Source organism: Opisthocomus hoazin, chromosome 7 (genome assembly GCF_030867145.1).
Source record: "Opisthocomus hoazin isolate bOpiHoa1 chromosome 7, bOpiHoa1.hap1, whole genome shotgun sequence".
Classification (NCBI taxonomy): domain Eukaryota; kingdom Metazoa; phylum Chordata; class Aves; order Opisthocomiformes; family Opisthocomidae; genus Opisthocomus; species Opisthocomus hoazin.
In genome coordinates, this window is record NC_134420.1 from 48,570,053 (window position 1) to 48,584,609 (window position 14,557).

General features: G+C 41.6%; 1 protein-coding gene across 6 annotated transcripts in view; it reads left to right on the forward strand.

The window, feature by feature from the left end:
• GPATCH2L (G-patch domain containing 2 like) overlaps positions 1-11,913 on the forward strand; it is a 42,418-nt gene extending 30,505 nt beyond the window's left edge. For all 6 annotated transcript variants that reach the window (XM_075425659.1, XM_075425657.1, XM_075425660.1 and 3 more), the window contains one exon: positions 1,289-11,913. In XM_075425659.1, the coding sequence (XP_075281774.1) occupies positions 1,289-1,461 (173 nt within the window). In that variant the 3' untranslated portion in view covers positions 1,462-11,913. The remainder of the gene's footprint in view (positions 1-1,288) is intronic.
• The last annotated feature ends 2,644 nt before the right edge of the window (positions 11,914-14,557 follow it).

Sequence of the window (14,557 nt, forward strand, 5' to 3'; positions counted from 1 at the left end):
GGTGTGGTGGTACCCAGCAGCAAGATGCCTGCTTCAGTCCTTTGATTTTTTTTCTTTTCATGAGTAAAGATGGAGAGCCTGAGTGTGGAGGCCACTAGCGAGGGGGCCCATGCTGTAGTGTTGGTGGTGATTATTAGTTTAAGGACTTTGACTTACATTTTTTTTGCATGTTTCATATGACTTTCATATGGAGGAAGTTGATGGGCTAGAGGCAAAATATGCAATTTACTGTTATCAGCTGTGTTGTTGTGGTTGTGTGGGAATGACTCACTGTTTTGGATGTTTAGAAGCAGGATTGTTGGGGTTCCAGATCTACTGAGTGTGGAACCTCAAGCATTGAACCAGCTTTTTATTTAAACTTCAAAGCAATCAGGCCTCTAGTTGAGGCTTGTTGTGGCCCCTTTATCTTTCATCCACTACAGAGCAGCAGATGCAACTTGTAATAAAAATACACAAACAACTATTATCTGTTGTGAGAATACAATGAAAAAGAATACTGAACCAGTTACTTTTTCAGAAAAATTCTGGTTGTCCCAAAGACTCCTGTGGCAGGTACTCTTTTTTTTATCATGCTCTGCTCTGCTTGTGAGGATGGAGTGATTCAGGATACCGAGAATGGGAGTGAACTCTCATATCTCTAGGTTTCTGACAGTCCTTCTGGAAGTTTGGGTGACTGTTGGCTTGAGCTATGGATCTGGAAATCTCTCTTGCTAATTACAACCTGTCCCTTTGTGCAGAAATGGTAGTATTAAGAAAATGAGAATAGATTCCAACCTAGCTTAGCCATATAATATGCTGATTTACCATATTAGATATATATGGAGGTTCATGGTACTTCCTTTACTGGATAAGGAGGAGAGGTGTGTTTTCCCCTTTAACTGAGCTTTGCAACCTGAAATTTGCCAAGCCTTCAGAGACTTTGAAATTCTCAGATACAGGGTTAATTGAGTGTTTGTGGACACTTGTGGATCTTTGGTTCAGTGATTATTAATTGATTCAGTTTAAGTATAGGACAGCTAAAGCTCTTGATTTTCAACAGGAACTTTGACTAAGGGGACTAGTTAGTGGACTGGGAACTTGGAATTCTGAATATGAGAAGCTGTCAGGAACCTAAAGTTCAAAGGAGTTTAGCAGAAGAACTTGTAGGAACTCAGTAAATAACACCTTCATATAAGAAATTATAAACATGAGGCGTTTGCCATGAAGTCACTTGTTCTAACTTTTTTTTTTTGTTGTCCTTTCCTACTCTCTTCCTCTGTTCCCTCTTCCCTGCAATTTTATATTACAGCAACTTTATCTGTCCACATGGATGCAACAGAATCAGAGCTACCAGCAACACCATCCCTGAGATCCCAGAACTCTGAGTGGACAGGGAGAACACCAGCAACCGAGAAAGCCACTATAGCTGCCTCCAGTAACTTTTTTAAAATGCCACCAGAGAAGAACCCTGGATATAGCTAAAAGGAAGCATTGCAACTGCAGAAGCTTGCTGGATTTTGGAAGTGTTTGACTCCGGTGTGTGTCTTCACCAAACGTATTGTTTGGCAGTACTGATACCTTCAGTATTGGTGCGTGATGCATGCCGTCATCCAGACTGATCTGTGTGTCCTGCGCACCTAAATCATGTTTGTGAATCTATGCTTAAAAAAAGGTAATCTGCGGTGGGACCGCAGTGGCTTTTAAAAAATGTTCTTGCTATTGCTGTATTTATTATGCAGTCATCTCCTTCCCTGATGCCAGCTCATATGTGCTGGGTCATGTACGGATTTGTTTGGGTTTTCAGATCTTTATTCACCCCCTGGACGTGTTGCTTGTTTGTGCATTTGGCCTTTTTTTGGGTGAAAGTCCCACGGCCGCTCAGGGAGGCGAAATTCTCCCCCTCCTTTCTTCCAGGCCAGGAGGATTTCTTGGCTGGGGAATGAGGAGGGAATGCAAACAAGTTGAAACATAGAACCTGAATTCTGTACTAGCAGAATGTTTTCAGGCCATGTGCTAGTGGACTGGAATAATGTTGCTTCTAGCGAAGCAAATACAGTGCTTGTCCATTTAGAAATTGCCATTGGCTCACCGGCAGCATGACCCATTAGACCTTTTACTTCTCCCTTGTTCTGACTGTCTTCAGTCTTGCTTGTGTAATGCATGTTCTTTCCTAAATCTCTTGTGGGTAAGTATTTGGGAGAACTACTTGGACATAAATGTGCAAGCTGGTGTCCTGGAAAGGAACCTTAGTCCTTGAATATCCTAGATGTGGTAGAGGATATACAAAACTTCAGTTTCTTGGTGTATAAATTAAAAAATGACTGTTAGCATTTCTAAAGGATGCTTGCTGTTGAAGTTAACATGCCATTGAACAAAAAAGCCATTTAAAATATCATCTGAGTTCAGAGCATTCTGGGTATTGATCAGACCACTTCTGTCTCATGTTTTCCCTCCCTTCAAAAAATATTGTTTGCTGTATCTGCTGAGGGTGTCTCCACCTACTGATGATTGTACTTTGCAGTATACACAAAAGAGATTCTCTTCTCTTCACAGCACTTCTACGTGGTCCCCTGTTACCTTCTGTCGTGAAGAATATATGGATAGTGATTTCTTCCCTCTTTTCTTGAATTCTTGATCACACTCCACTTTTCTTGAATTACTCTGTGTAGAGCTTATTTTGGGCTATGTTTTTACAATATATACCTGCACAGCATGTGTCTAGGAACAGGTGGCCACATGGCTTCTGAAGTCCTTTAATAATAGGATATATTTGTATGTATAGAACTCTCTCTGCTTTCCTCACTGGGTGGAGCTTTCACACAAGACTGTTTAAACTTGTAAATTTCATTTTGAATGGGGAGGCGCAGTTAGCACCCTTACATAGGTAACAAAATTTGCATGTTTTTAGTGGTTTTGCAGTGTTCTACTCTTCCTTATAAATCAGATAGCTGAGAGGCAGATATGATTGTGAGGATATAAAACAGTGATTTATATTTAACTCTGTATTAAAATGTTAAATGGTCATAATATACACAAAACAAAAATTGAATGACTCAATCATGATTGATAAATACAGTTATATTACAGGCATACTGTCTGTGTCTGATCTCCTAATACCTACTTATTCTTGGGGAGAAATCCAAATTGGATTTATATTTTGCAGGCCAAGCAAGCTGTCAGGTTTGTCCACGTAAATCCCTCTCAAAACACTTTTTTTTTTTTGTGGTGGTGGTACATTTTATAACTAATTAGAACAGGGAAAGTCTTTTTACCTTGCTGAAGGAGTACAGGTGTCAGTTTGGATTATGGGACAAGTTGTAAGGGTTTCGTGGAGAAAGAAGTGTTCTGTTTTATAAGTGGTCATTCGATTGTCTTATTTTGTAGTTATTTTGAGCAATGGTGCATAAGAGGTAGCACAGAAGTGTCAGCACTGGAGGGCCCATAATCTAGAACGTACAAAGAGAAGATGAACGTGGAGAATAGTAGTTTGACTAGTACCCATGAACACAGTGAGGGGGAGAGGTGGTCACATTCTCCTGACAACCTGCGGATAAATTTTAGGGTTGGAAGCCTCATAACGTAACTTGCAGGCTGTGTCAGTGACAGGGAGTGGTTCCCTAAAAAAAGCATTTGTGCAATTGAGTGATTTTAGTCTCATGAGGGAGCTTCCATAACCTCTCTTGGTTTGAGTCTGTTTAACAGACTTACTCAGATTACTGAGCATTCAGTTAAAAATTTAAATTTTGGCCTTTGTGTTCCCCTTTTTAAAACCAATTCTGATATATCTTGCTATATTCTGAGTGTTGTTCAGAGTAGTTCTGTTTTCTTCTGTGGTGTCAGTACAGTTTTAAAACTTTTATAAGAGAGGTGTTTGAGGTGTTATGGAATCAACAGCCTTCATCTCACTCGTTGCGGCGGTGGGGGGAGTTGCCAGACTTCACGTGATTTTTATCTGGGGGCAGGGAAAGATAATTTATCAGCTTTTCCTATTGAGGTCAGTAGCGCTGTTCATCTGGTTAAGCCCTTACTTAGGTTGTAAGCTCCTAGTAAGTCTTTCTTGCTTTTAGAGGTTGAATGTACCTGTGGCAGTACTGAAGAGTAACTGTGGCAGGCCTTGTCTTGGTAAGCCATATTTCCTGCCACAGCAACTTTCTGGAAGTGCCAGGAGACTCCAGTTCTTGCAGCTGCTCTGTTTTTTCCTATTTCTAGGTTAGAATCCATTTGGAGGCCAGTCAGGCTCTCAACCAAATCTGATTCTTCTGTGGCGGACAAGCTAAATGAATCATATATCTTGTCACTCTAGGATATTTATCAAACTTTGTCTTCAGACTTCAGTAACTTAATACAGATTTGAATATTTGCAGCATTCTTGGATGAATGAACTAGTTGCATTGTTGTGTCCCTTTTCCTTTAAGGCAAATTCCTTGGAACTCAACACTGTACTCACACAGTACTCGAGTGAAGGACACAGTGCTTCAGCTGTGGATTGCTTGAATAGAAAGGAATAATAATGTGCCTTGATTTGGTAGCTGTGCTTCTACTAAGGGATTATTGCTTCAAAGCTATACAGCTCACTCATATTTCACTTCTTGTCCACCAGGACTCCCCAGTCTTTTTTCAGGTTTGTCTTCTCTCCAGTTGTCTTCTCTCCTTGTCGTTATGTGGGACTTCAACTTCCCAGACATTTAACTGGGAATACCATACTGCTGTGACAAGCAATTCTGGGAAATCTCTGAAGTATGTTAAGGATAATTTCTTGACACAAGTACTTAGTGAGCCAGCTAGGAAAGATGTTCTCCTAGAATTGTTATTTGTGAATAGAGAAGGACTTGTGGGAGATGTGATGGTAGGTGGCTGTCTTGGTCACAGTGATCATGAAATGATTGAGTTTAAAATTTTTGATGTAATGAGAAAAATGGGCAGCAGAGTTGCTACCCTGGATTTCAAGAGAGCTAACTTTGGTACCTAGCTCACTGAGCAGCTTAGTGTCCCCTGGGAATCTGCTTTTGTGTTTTTAAGACTCACCTTTTAAAACACAAGAGCAGGCAATCCCTTTGTGTTGAAAGTCTAGCAAGAGATGCAGAAGACCAGTTTGGCTGAACAAGGAACTGCTCTTGGAACTCAGGAGGAAGAATAATCTGTATGATCTCTGGAAGCAAGGTTAGGCTTCACAGGAGGGTTACAGAGCTGTGGTTTGCATGTGCAGGGAGAAAACATGAAAGGCCAAAGCCTAATTAGTGTTGAAACTGGCCAGTGTTGTGTCAGAAAAGAAGAAAGACTTTTTGAAGTACATTAATAGCAAGAGGAGCTTGAAGGAAAACATCGGGCCAATACTTGTTGAAGATAATCACCTGACAAATTGGGATGAAGAAGTGGAGGCATTCAATGCTTTTTTGCCTCAGTCTGTAATAAGATAGACCTTGGGCTGCCCGGTCCTCTGAGCTGGAGGACCATGACTGCAGGAACAATGACTTTCCATTTGTGGGCACTGAAATTGTAAGGGCACAGGTGTATCGGTTGAATGTTCGTAAGTCCATGAGCCAGATGGGATTCATCACAGAGTCCCGAAGGAGCTAGTGGATGTTAGAGCAGGACCCCTCTCCGTCATCTGCCACAGGTCTTGGGAGTCTGAGGAGATCCCTGCTGACTGGAAGCTAGCCAGCGTTACTGCAGTTGACAAGAAGGGTCTGGGCGAAGACCTAAGAAACTACAGACCTGTTGGTCTAACCTCAGTACCTGGAAAAATTGTGGAGAAGATCATACTGGCTGCTGTTGGAAGGCATTTAAAGGACAATGCAATCATCAGGCACAGTCAACATGGGTTCACAAAGGGAAAATCCTGTTTAACTAATTTGATATCCTCCTATGGTAAGATCACCCACCTAGGGGATGAAGGGAAGGTGGTGGATGTAGTTTTTTGGGATTTTAGTAAGGCTTTTGATACTGTCCCTCACGGTGTCCTTCTGAACAAGTTGTCCAACAGTGAGATGAGCAGATACACGGTGCGCTGGATGAAGAACTGGTTGAACAGCAGAGCTCAAAGGGCTGTGGTGAATGTGGCTGCATCTGGCTGACAATCACTCACCAGCAGTCTTCCTCAGGGTTCAATTCTAGGGACAGTTCTGTTCAGTATTTTTATCAGTGATCTGGATGCAGGAGTTGAATGCAGCATTAGTAAGTTTGGTGATGGTACTAAACTGGGAGGTGCTGTTGACCTTCTTGAGAGACAAGAGGCCTTGCAGAGGGATCCGGATAGATTGGAGCATTGGGCAATCATCAGTGATATGAAATTTAACAAGAACAAATGCTGGTTTCTGCACCAGGGACAGAGTAATGCTGGACACAAGTATAAATTGAGAGAGGAGTAGATGGAGAGCAGCCCTGCAGAAAGGGATCTGGGGTTGCTGATTGACAGGGGGCTCAACAAAAGTCAGCAGCATGCCCTGGCAGCCAAGAGGACAAACTGCATCAAACACAGTATAACCAGCCAGTCCAGAGAGCTGATTATCCTGCTGTGTTTAGTGTTGGTGCGGCCTCACCTTGAGTATTGTGTGCAGTTCTGGGCCCCACAAGTTAAAAAGGATGTTAAGGTACTTGAGTGCATCCAGAGGAGCACACAAAGCTGGTGGAAGGGCTGGAAGGCATGTCCTGTGAGGAGTGGCTGAGGACTCTGGTTTTGTCTAGTTTGAAGAAAAGGAGGCTGAAGGGTGACCTCATTGCTGTCTACAGCTTCCTGAGGAGGGGAGGTATAAAAGGAGGTGCTGCTCTTATTTCCCTGGTATCCTGTGGTAGGATGCATGGGAATGGTTCAAAGCTGAACCCCAGGGGAGGTTCAGACCTGATGTTAGGAAACACTTCTATATAGAGAGGATGGTCAAGAGGTGGTCAATGCCCCATGCCTGTCAGTGTTTGAGGCATTTGGGTAATGCCCTTAAAAATATACTTTTAACTTGTGGTCAGGCAGTTGGACTAGATGATTGTCGGTTGTAGGTCCCTTCCAAATGAACTATTCTATTCTGTTAATGAACTTCATGAGGTTTCCATCTTTTCATTCCTTCAGTCTGTCAAGGTCCCTCTAGGTGGTACTCCCACCCTCCAGCGTATCAGTGGCTCCCCTCCCCAACATGCCATTATTTGTGATCTTGCTGAGAGCATGTTCTGTCCCTTTCCACCGGATCACTAATGATCGCTGAACAGTATCTATCATAATACTGTCTTCTGAGGCATGCTTTTCATCACTGGCCATCACACAGATTTTAAATTGTTGATCACGATTCTTTGAGCCTGAGAGTTCAGCCAGTTTCTCCCTGACCTCCCTTACTCTGGATGACATCCAGTCCACAGCTCCTCTGTTTGGCCATAAGAATGCTATGAGAGACTGAATTGTGAGGCTTGCTGAAGTCAATGTAAAGAGCATCCACTGCCCTCTGCACATCTACAGAGCCTGTCGTTTCATCATAGAAGGCAATCAGGTCATGGGCATGATTTTTCCCTCATTTAATCTGGCTGCCTGTTCCTAGTCACCTTTTTGTCCTTTGGGTCCCTGGAAATGGCTTCTGGAACTTGCTTCATAAAACTACAAGGGACCAAGGTAGGGCTGACTAGCCTGTCATTCCCCAGATCCACCTTACTGCCTTTTTAGAAAGGTGACGTGATACATACCCCTTCCTGCAATTGCCACAGTTTTTCTTAGATGGTAGAGACCAGCCTTATAATGATGTACTTTTGCAAACAGGACTTTATTTATATACAGGGAGAAGATGGACGTTCAGTGAAACAAATTGGGAGCTGGGAGGAGTACATTTAGTAGCTGTTCTTTGCGTGTTTCCAGTGAGTTCTAGTGAGACTTAATGCCCGATTTGGTAGTTTCTGGCCTGATGGCTTTATGATTTTAAGGTAAGGTACAGTAAAGAGTGAAGAAGGCAACAAAACAGTAGCTGGAGAGAAACTCCTAAGAGGCTGTGACTAGTGCTACTGAATGATAGATTAGCTTCATGATTGTGGTATGCAGGGGTGTGTCTTGCCAGCATTCGTGAATAATGACATTGAGAAGGGTAGTGCTGTCCTTCGAGCTGTAGAAGCTCATGTTACTTTGTGGATGTTGCAGAGACTTGCTCAGTGGGCAGAGGATGAGAAGGGAGATTGGAGGAAGGGCAACAAGAAGGGTCATTGAGTGCCTCTTCCTCTCTTCCACACTGAAGAAAGAAGATGCCAGAAAAAAAAGAAAGTCTCTGCCTGGATGTCAAAGAGGAATTATGTAAAGTGGGTAAGAACTTTGCTTTGCTGTCTTGAGGAACAGTTTTTTAACCAGAGGACATTTCAGTGAAGCAAAAGTGAAGGACACTACCGGTCATTTGTTCAGAAAATGTATTTTAATAATCTGTTAGGAGACTATTGAAGGAGGGCAAACTTGTGTTTTCATTGTGATACTGCATTACTGTGTCTTTGACCCCTGTGTTCTATTCCAGTTTGTGTTTTGTGCTTGAGACATCCTGCTTTTGTACCATCAAATAAAACTTTTACCCAGTAGGAAGATTGAACTCAGCATAGAGAACATAACGTCTTAATTATACCGATGTGTCTCATTCTTAAGAAAGTAAACTGTGCCATGGGCAAGTGCAGGGAGACTGAACTGTCACCAGTTCCTGTAGACTGGTGCATGGCTGGCCCTCAATCAATGTGTGACATACACACTTACGTTGTGGAGACAGAGGGGATGTTCAACATCCTTCTCTACTTCAGTGTGGGTAAAATACCTTCCCAACTGCAAACGTGGCTGTTAGCGTGACTCCAGTCAGTTGACAAAGATGTGCTAACTGGCATACCAGGAGAAGAGAATTCTTGTACAAACTCATAGAGCTGATAGAAGTGGAAAATGGACTGGCACAGCCTGTTATATCAAAGAAAGAAGCAAAGTAATATATACCTGCACGCAATAATCAGAAAAAGTATTGTGGAGCCCTGCATGTGTGACCTAGAGTATTCAACGTCTTAAAGCAGAGCTGCCAGTATTATGAGGATGATCAGGGTTTTACAAAGCTGCCCTCTTTTCCCTTGTAACCTCTGAAAGAAGTGGGATGAACAGCATAAGAAAGGCTGCACTGGGTCAGACCAGAGGTCTGTCTAGCTTTGAAGTCTGTCTCTCACAGTGGCCAGGTTTGGATGCCTAGGGGGTACTGTAAGGACAAAGTAGTTGTATAATGATACTTTCCCTTTACATTCTCTAAAAAGATTTACAGATTCTTTCTTCAAAACTGGAGAAAACTTTTGTGAACCTTTTGGCTGTAGTATTTGTCCTGCAACTGGATTTAATTATATTTTTAGAAGGACATGTAATCTGACTTTAAAAACACCAAGTTAAGGATTAGGTCATCTCTCTTGGTCATCAGTTTTCTTATTAATTACCCTCTTTAGAAGGATATTGCACCTTCTCTTGGAGTAGTTTTTTCCTAATATCAACATCCTAACACTGTTTCTTGCTATGTTTTTTTTCAGCAAGGTTGAAAAGTCCTATTCTTCCTTTACAATTACGTTTCTTCGTCATGTGTAACTACCTATACCCAGTCAACAAGTCTTGTGTAATCCACTAACCCATATAAGTCACTTTTCATAAGCTTCACACTGTAAAACTTGTCATTTAACCTTTAATTACGCTCGTGCATGAAAATCCCCAGTATTCCACATCCATCTGCATTCAGTTCTAGTGCCTACACCTGCATTCTTTACAGAAGCAGGGACACTTGCTTTCCTGTTGCTATTCAGGCTTCATATACTCGCATATCCAAACAAGTTATATTCAGGCAGTTGACTGACTCTAAAGTTCTCATCACTGCTTTTCAATGCAAAAGATCCTAGAAAGTAAGAATAATCTTCCTTTATTTTTAATTCCAAAATGCATTGCATTTCCTGTAGCAGTATTACAGTGCCATTTTGGACTGACAGTTTTTATAATTTGGAATACTTAAGAGCTCAGTCTGTTCAGTTTTATCAGAAGAGGATAGGAAGTGTCTTGCCTGTGTGATAAAGTCCTGTATGGAAATGGCAATGCTAGGTAATAAAGCATCTCTTGTCTTGAGTAGATGAGCATAAAAATGGACTTGAAGCTAAAGCCAAATGAAGTTAGAAATAGGGTGTGAGCTTTTAAACAGTGAGGACAGATAAACCATTAGAGCAAAGTACTGTGGGAAGAAGTAGCTTCTGTGTATCTTCAGGCTTCAATTTGCAGACAGCAGCTTTTTGGAAGGAATGCTGTAGCCAAATATAAGCCATTGAAAGAAGTACAGAGGCATCTAAAAGCCATTGAATGGTAAATTTTATAGTGAAACTCAGTCTATGCAAAGTGATAGTTGCTTCTGGTTTTGAACCTCAGAGAAAACAAGAAGACTTTTTCTTTCTACGGTATAGAGATCTGTTGAAAAATGGGTAGTGTTTTGGCAAACATATGGAAAAGTCACGGTTATGGAAGTTTTGTGGGGTTACCAAAACATGACATTTGCCTGGGAAGGTAAGATTAGAAAAAATTTATCTGTGCCAACTGAAATGAAGCATCATTTCTGCATGCCAGTTTATTTGTGAGGAGTAGAATGACATATGAGTGTGCAATGTGCAGAACCTACATGATCACTCAGTGGAAGAGTGTCCTTGTTGGGGATTCCCCCTTTCTTCCTGTACTGGCACCTAGAGTTCTGCTGTCTTGGGGTAGTGTTCCCTGCGTGCATGCTCAGCTTCAGCAGCTCTGCCTCAGTTCATTCACTCAGCTGTGTGAACTGCCTGCATGTTGCACTGAAATCGGAAACAAATGAGGGAGAGTATCGGTGGGCTTATTACTTTGATAGGATACTTGTCAAGAAAGTATGCAATATCTTTCTTAATCACTATAGTGGTTGCTTCTGCTTTTCTCTCTCATAGTGTATAAGGAAGATACCTCCTTGTAGGAGTGCCCTTTTGGTAGCCTGTAGCCTTCACTATCTCACTGAAGGAGCAGATGGCGGGTTTCTCTAAGCAGAAGAGCTCTCCTACACTCATCTGAGAGGAGGCAGTGTGACTGGAGGAATCAATTTTCTGGTAGTGTGTTCTCTAACATTAGGGAGCAATGACTTGTTCAGCTTTTTCAGCTTTGAAATACATTACACTGTACCTTTTTGTTTCGAAATGAATGTAAAATTGCATTGATGGAATAGAGCCACATTTAAATTGTTGCTTCAGATCTCAAGTCCTGGACATAGTGTTAATGTCCCATGCTAGCACTCATTTTTGTTGCCCCGACTGGTGCATGTGAGACCTCATTGCTGGAAGCTCTGCTAAGAGTGCCTTGAGCTGAGACTGGTCTGGCCTGACCAGAGCCCCTGGGCACTGCTGAAGCCATTGAGTGTTTTTCTCAAGTTTGGTAACACCAGACAGTAAGCCAAAGCTACCATCAGTTGCATTCTAGCTTCCCCCGTCTGTCCCAGAGGTCTTACCTAGAGATAGTTCACAAACAGGTCTACCACAATCTTTAGACACACATTGTGCATATCCCAAATGTTTTATGTGGTTGTAAGATTTAACTGTTTGATAGGGATTGGACTCTGGGTTCATAGGACTCTGTTTTGGAGGTAACATGTAAATAAAGAAGATTCTTGCTTGTATTCCTCTGTCTTAAACATGATGTGTATTCTCTGAACGAGGCTCTTGCAGAATCTTTGTTCTGATTATAGAAACTGGAAATAAATCAATATATGAAAGAAGTGTTTTATCTGATTTAAAGCGAACTGAGTTGAGAGTGGGAGAAGAGAGGCTTCACTGACGCCTGACTAGATTTACAGTATTGGAATGTCCATTAATCTGCATGCTTCCTTGACCGTTTCCTTAAGTAGAAACTGTAACCTGAAGGTCTATAGGGAGTTGTTATGCTTTTCTTCCTTTGAATTGCAAACTTGAGCGAAGAATTTGAGGTAATTTATCATGTCCTTTTTTTTTTTTTTTTTTTCAGTGATTTTGTTTGTTTTTCAGTTTGTCATGACGTTGTCTCTAGACAAGTGAGATGCTTCCTGTATGGAATTTGAAACAATTCCAGCATTTCTTAAGTAGCCTTTCACTTCCAAATCACTGCTTCAGATCTGCCCAGTCCCAAAAGGGATTTCGTTTAAACGAGCGGGTCAGTCTCATTTGATAGTTTAATGGATATCTGTTCATTTTGCCAACGCTAACATCCTTTTAAGATAGATTGGCATCATTCTTTTTTACCATGATAGCAGTGGCTTCAGAGATCAAATGAGCAGTGGACTTTGAATTTTCTTTTGCATATATTTGTGTCTCAGTATTGATAGCTACGCACATGTGAAAGGAACAAAACAGGACTTCCTCTGCATTAACTGTTCCAAGGAATAAAATGTAAAAAATTACATCCCAAGTTGATTGAATACTTTTAAACAAAATGATCAAGATCCTTTGGAAATTGCTTCAAGTTCTCAGTGCTATACTGGAGGGAGGGGAGGATGTCCAGATTTTAAAAGTGATGATTTTTCTCTCATCTACAACCTGCACCTGTCTGGTGAAATGGGAAATGTTCCTGGTGAAACATGCTGATTTTTGTTGGGAGCAAGGAGAAAGAGTTCTTAATAATAGATTCTCTTATGGGAAGTGCCCAGATTTGGCAAACATGATCAACTACAGATAACAGTCAAAAATGCCACATATCTAGAAATCATTATCAACTGGTTAAGTCTTCCATCCACTTGCATTTTTTTTCTGAGTAATGAAGTATTAAATTTGATAACTGGAGACATTTGTATTAAAAAAAAAAAAGCAGCTGAATGGTTCTTGTTCACATGCCCTTAATTTTACATCCAAGGGCTGAGAATTTTCTCAGTTCAGTTTGAATAGCTGGTGGTAAATTCAGTAACAGGGCTGACTGTTGTGGCTTTTATCTATTTTGATGTTTTTCAGACCTTACTTGCTTCATAATTTTCCAGCTTAGAGAATCACCTGAAACTACAGATGAATACAAGTAGACTTGCTACATACTAATGGAGCATTTCTCACATCTAAATAAAGGATATTTCAAATCTAGGGGTACAGATTTTTCTCTACTGAAGTAAAGCAATTTTCCAGTAAGAGCAGATACTTGATAGTAGTTTCTTAATGAAACATAGTACAAAGCTTCAAAATGCTAAAAAATATTAATTTCATTCATTGCTAGTGGGGGAGTGACAGGGAGGTATCCAAAAATGAGAACAAGAGCAGATCTTAGTCAGGAGTTCCTGCCATTAGGAAGATGAAACACATGGATTTTGCAAAACGCACTTTTAAAAATGCATCTAGTTAGAGAAATCTTACTTTGCGAAGTGTCATAGCTTCTTCCTCACAGTCTCCCTGCAGGGGCAGTGATGGCAAACCAGTGTTTCTGCCGAGCTAATACCAGCACTGACACTGATTTTCTAGTAATTTTGACACCAGCTTGCTGAGAAGTTCGTCAACATTGCCTTAGAACTTTTCTTCATTCTGCTTCACTACATAATTTGCGGGTGCTTGGACTCACCGAGCCCGCTGCCATGGGGAAGCATGCAGTCCTATTTTGAGAAAGCTGGACATGAAGACAATTGAAGCAGAGGTTGTATGGTGAGTGAAAGAAGTCCTGTGTCTTCTTTCCTGGCTGTCCAGTGTCACCATGAAAGGAGCCTATACAAACAAGAGTAGCAAGGGGAGCTTTCATGAGCCTTTTATCCTTTGGCGGTCCTTTCAGGTACTGTGGAGACAGCAAGGAGTGGCAATGAGGAGTGCAGGGTCTGATTCACAGGAGAGGGACCATGAGGTCCAGCCATTGCCCTGCATCAAGCAGTGCAGGGCTACCACAGGGCTACCCTGGGGCAGGTGGCATCTCCCACCCTCCTGACTACAAAGGTAGGCTGCATGACTCTAAGCCACAGGCTTCCTGTGTTTACATATTTGTTTAGACATTTTAAAAGGTACCTTCTTTAACCCTACCCCCCCAGTAAATAAGAAAAACTGGAAAATTTGTGCTCTCCTGACAAACAAGGCTACAATTGAAGTGGCCAATGTTGCTGTAATCAGTGCCTTTCTGCATACCCAGGGCAATGCAGTCAAGCAGTTGCGTGATTTGTTGTTGGGTTTGAGGGTTGTGTGTGCCATCCCATTCCTCCTCCCCTATTCACACTAGGTTCCTGCTTCACTCAGTTTAAGATGGTTGGGACTCTGAATGCACAGCTGCTTGGGTTTGGTTTTTTTCCCTTATTTAGACTGACTTCAAACTTTATTTACTGCACAGCATCCAGGCTCCACTCTGAAGACAGAAGAAGTAATTTCCTTCTTAGTGTCTTCAGGGTACCTCCTGCTATGGCAGCTTAGAATGTTAATGAATTTATTTATGTGATGAGAATTTTTACATTATTGTCACCCTTATTTTATAGATGGGGAGTTTAAGTCAGAATGACTGAAGCAAAAACTAGGAGTTATCTCTGAATTTGGGGGGCTCAAGACGAGATACGTGGGCACTGGCAATCTGGAGTGGCTTACTTTGTAGCCCTTTGTAGGTTCAAATCACATTTCCTACGAAGTTCCATAGCAGCTATGAGTGCTC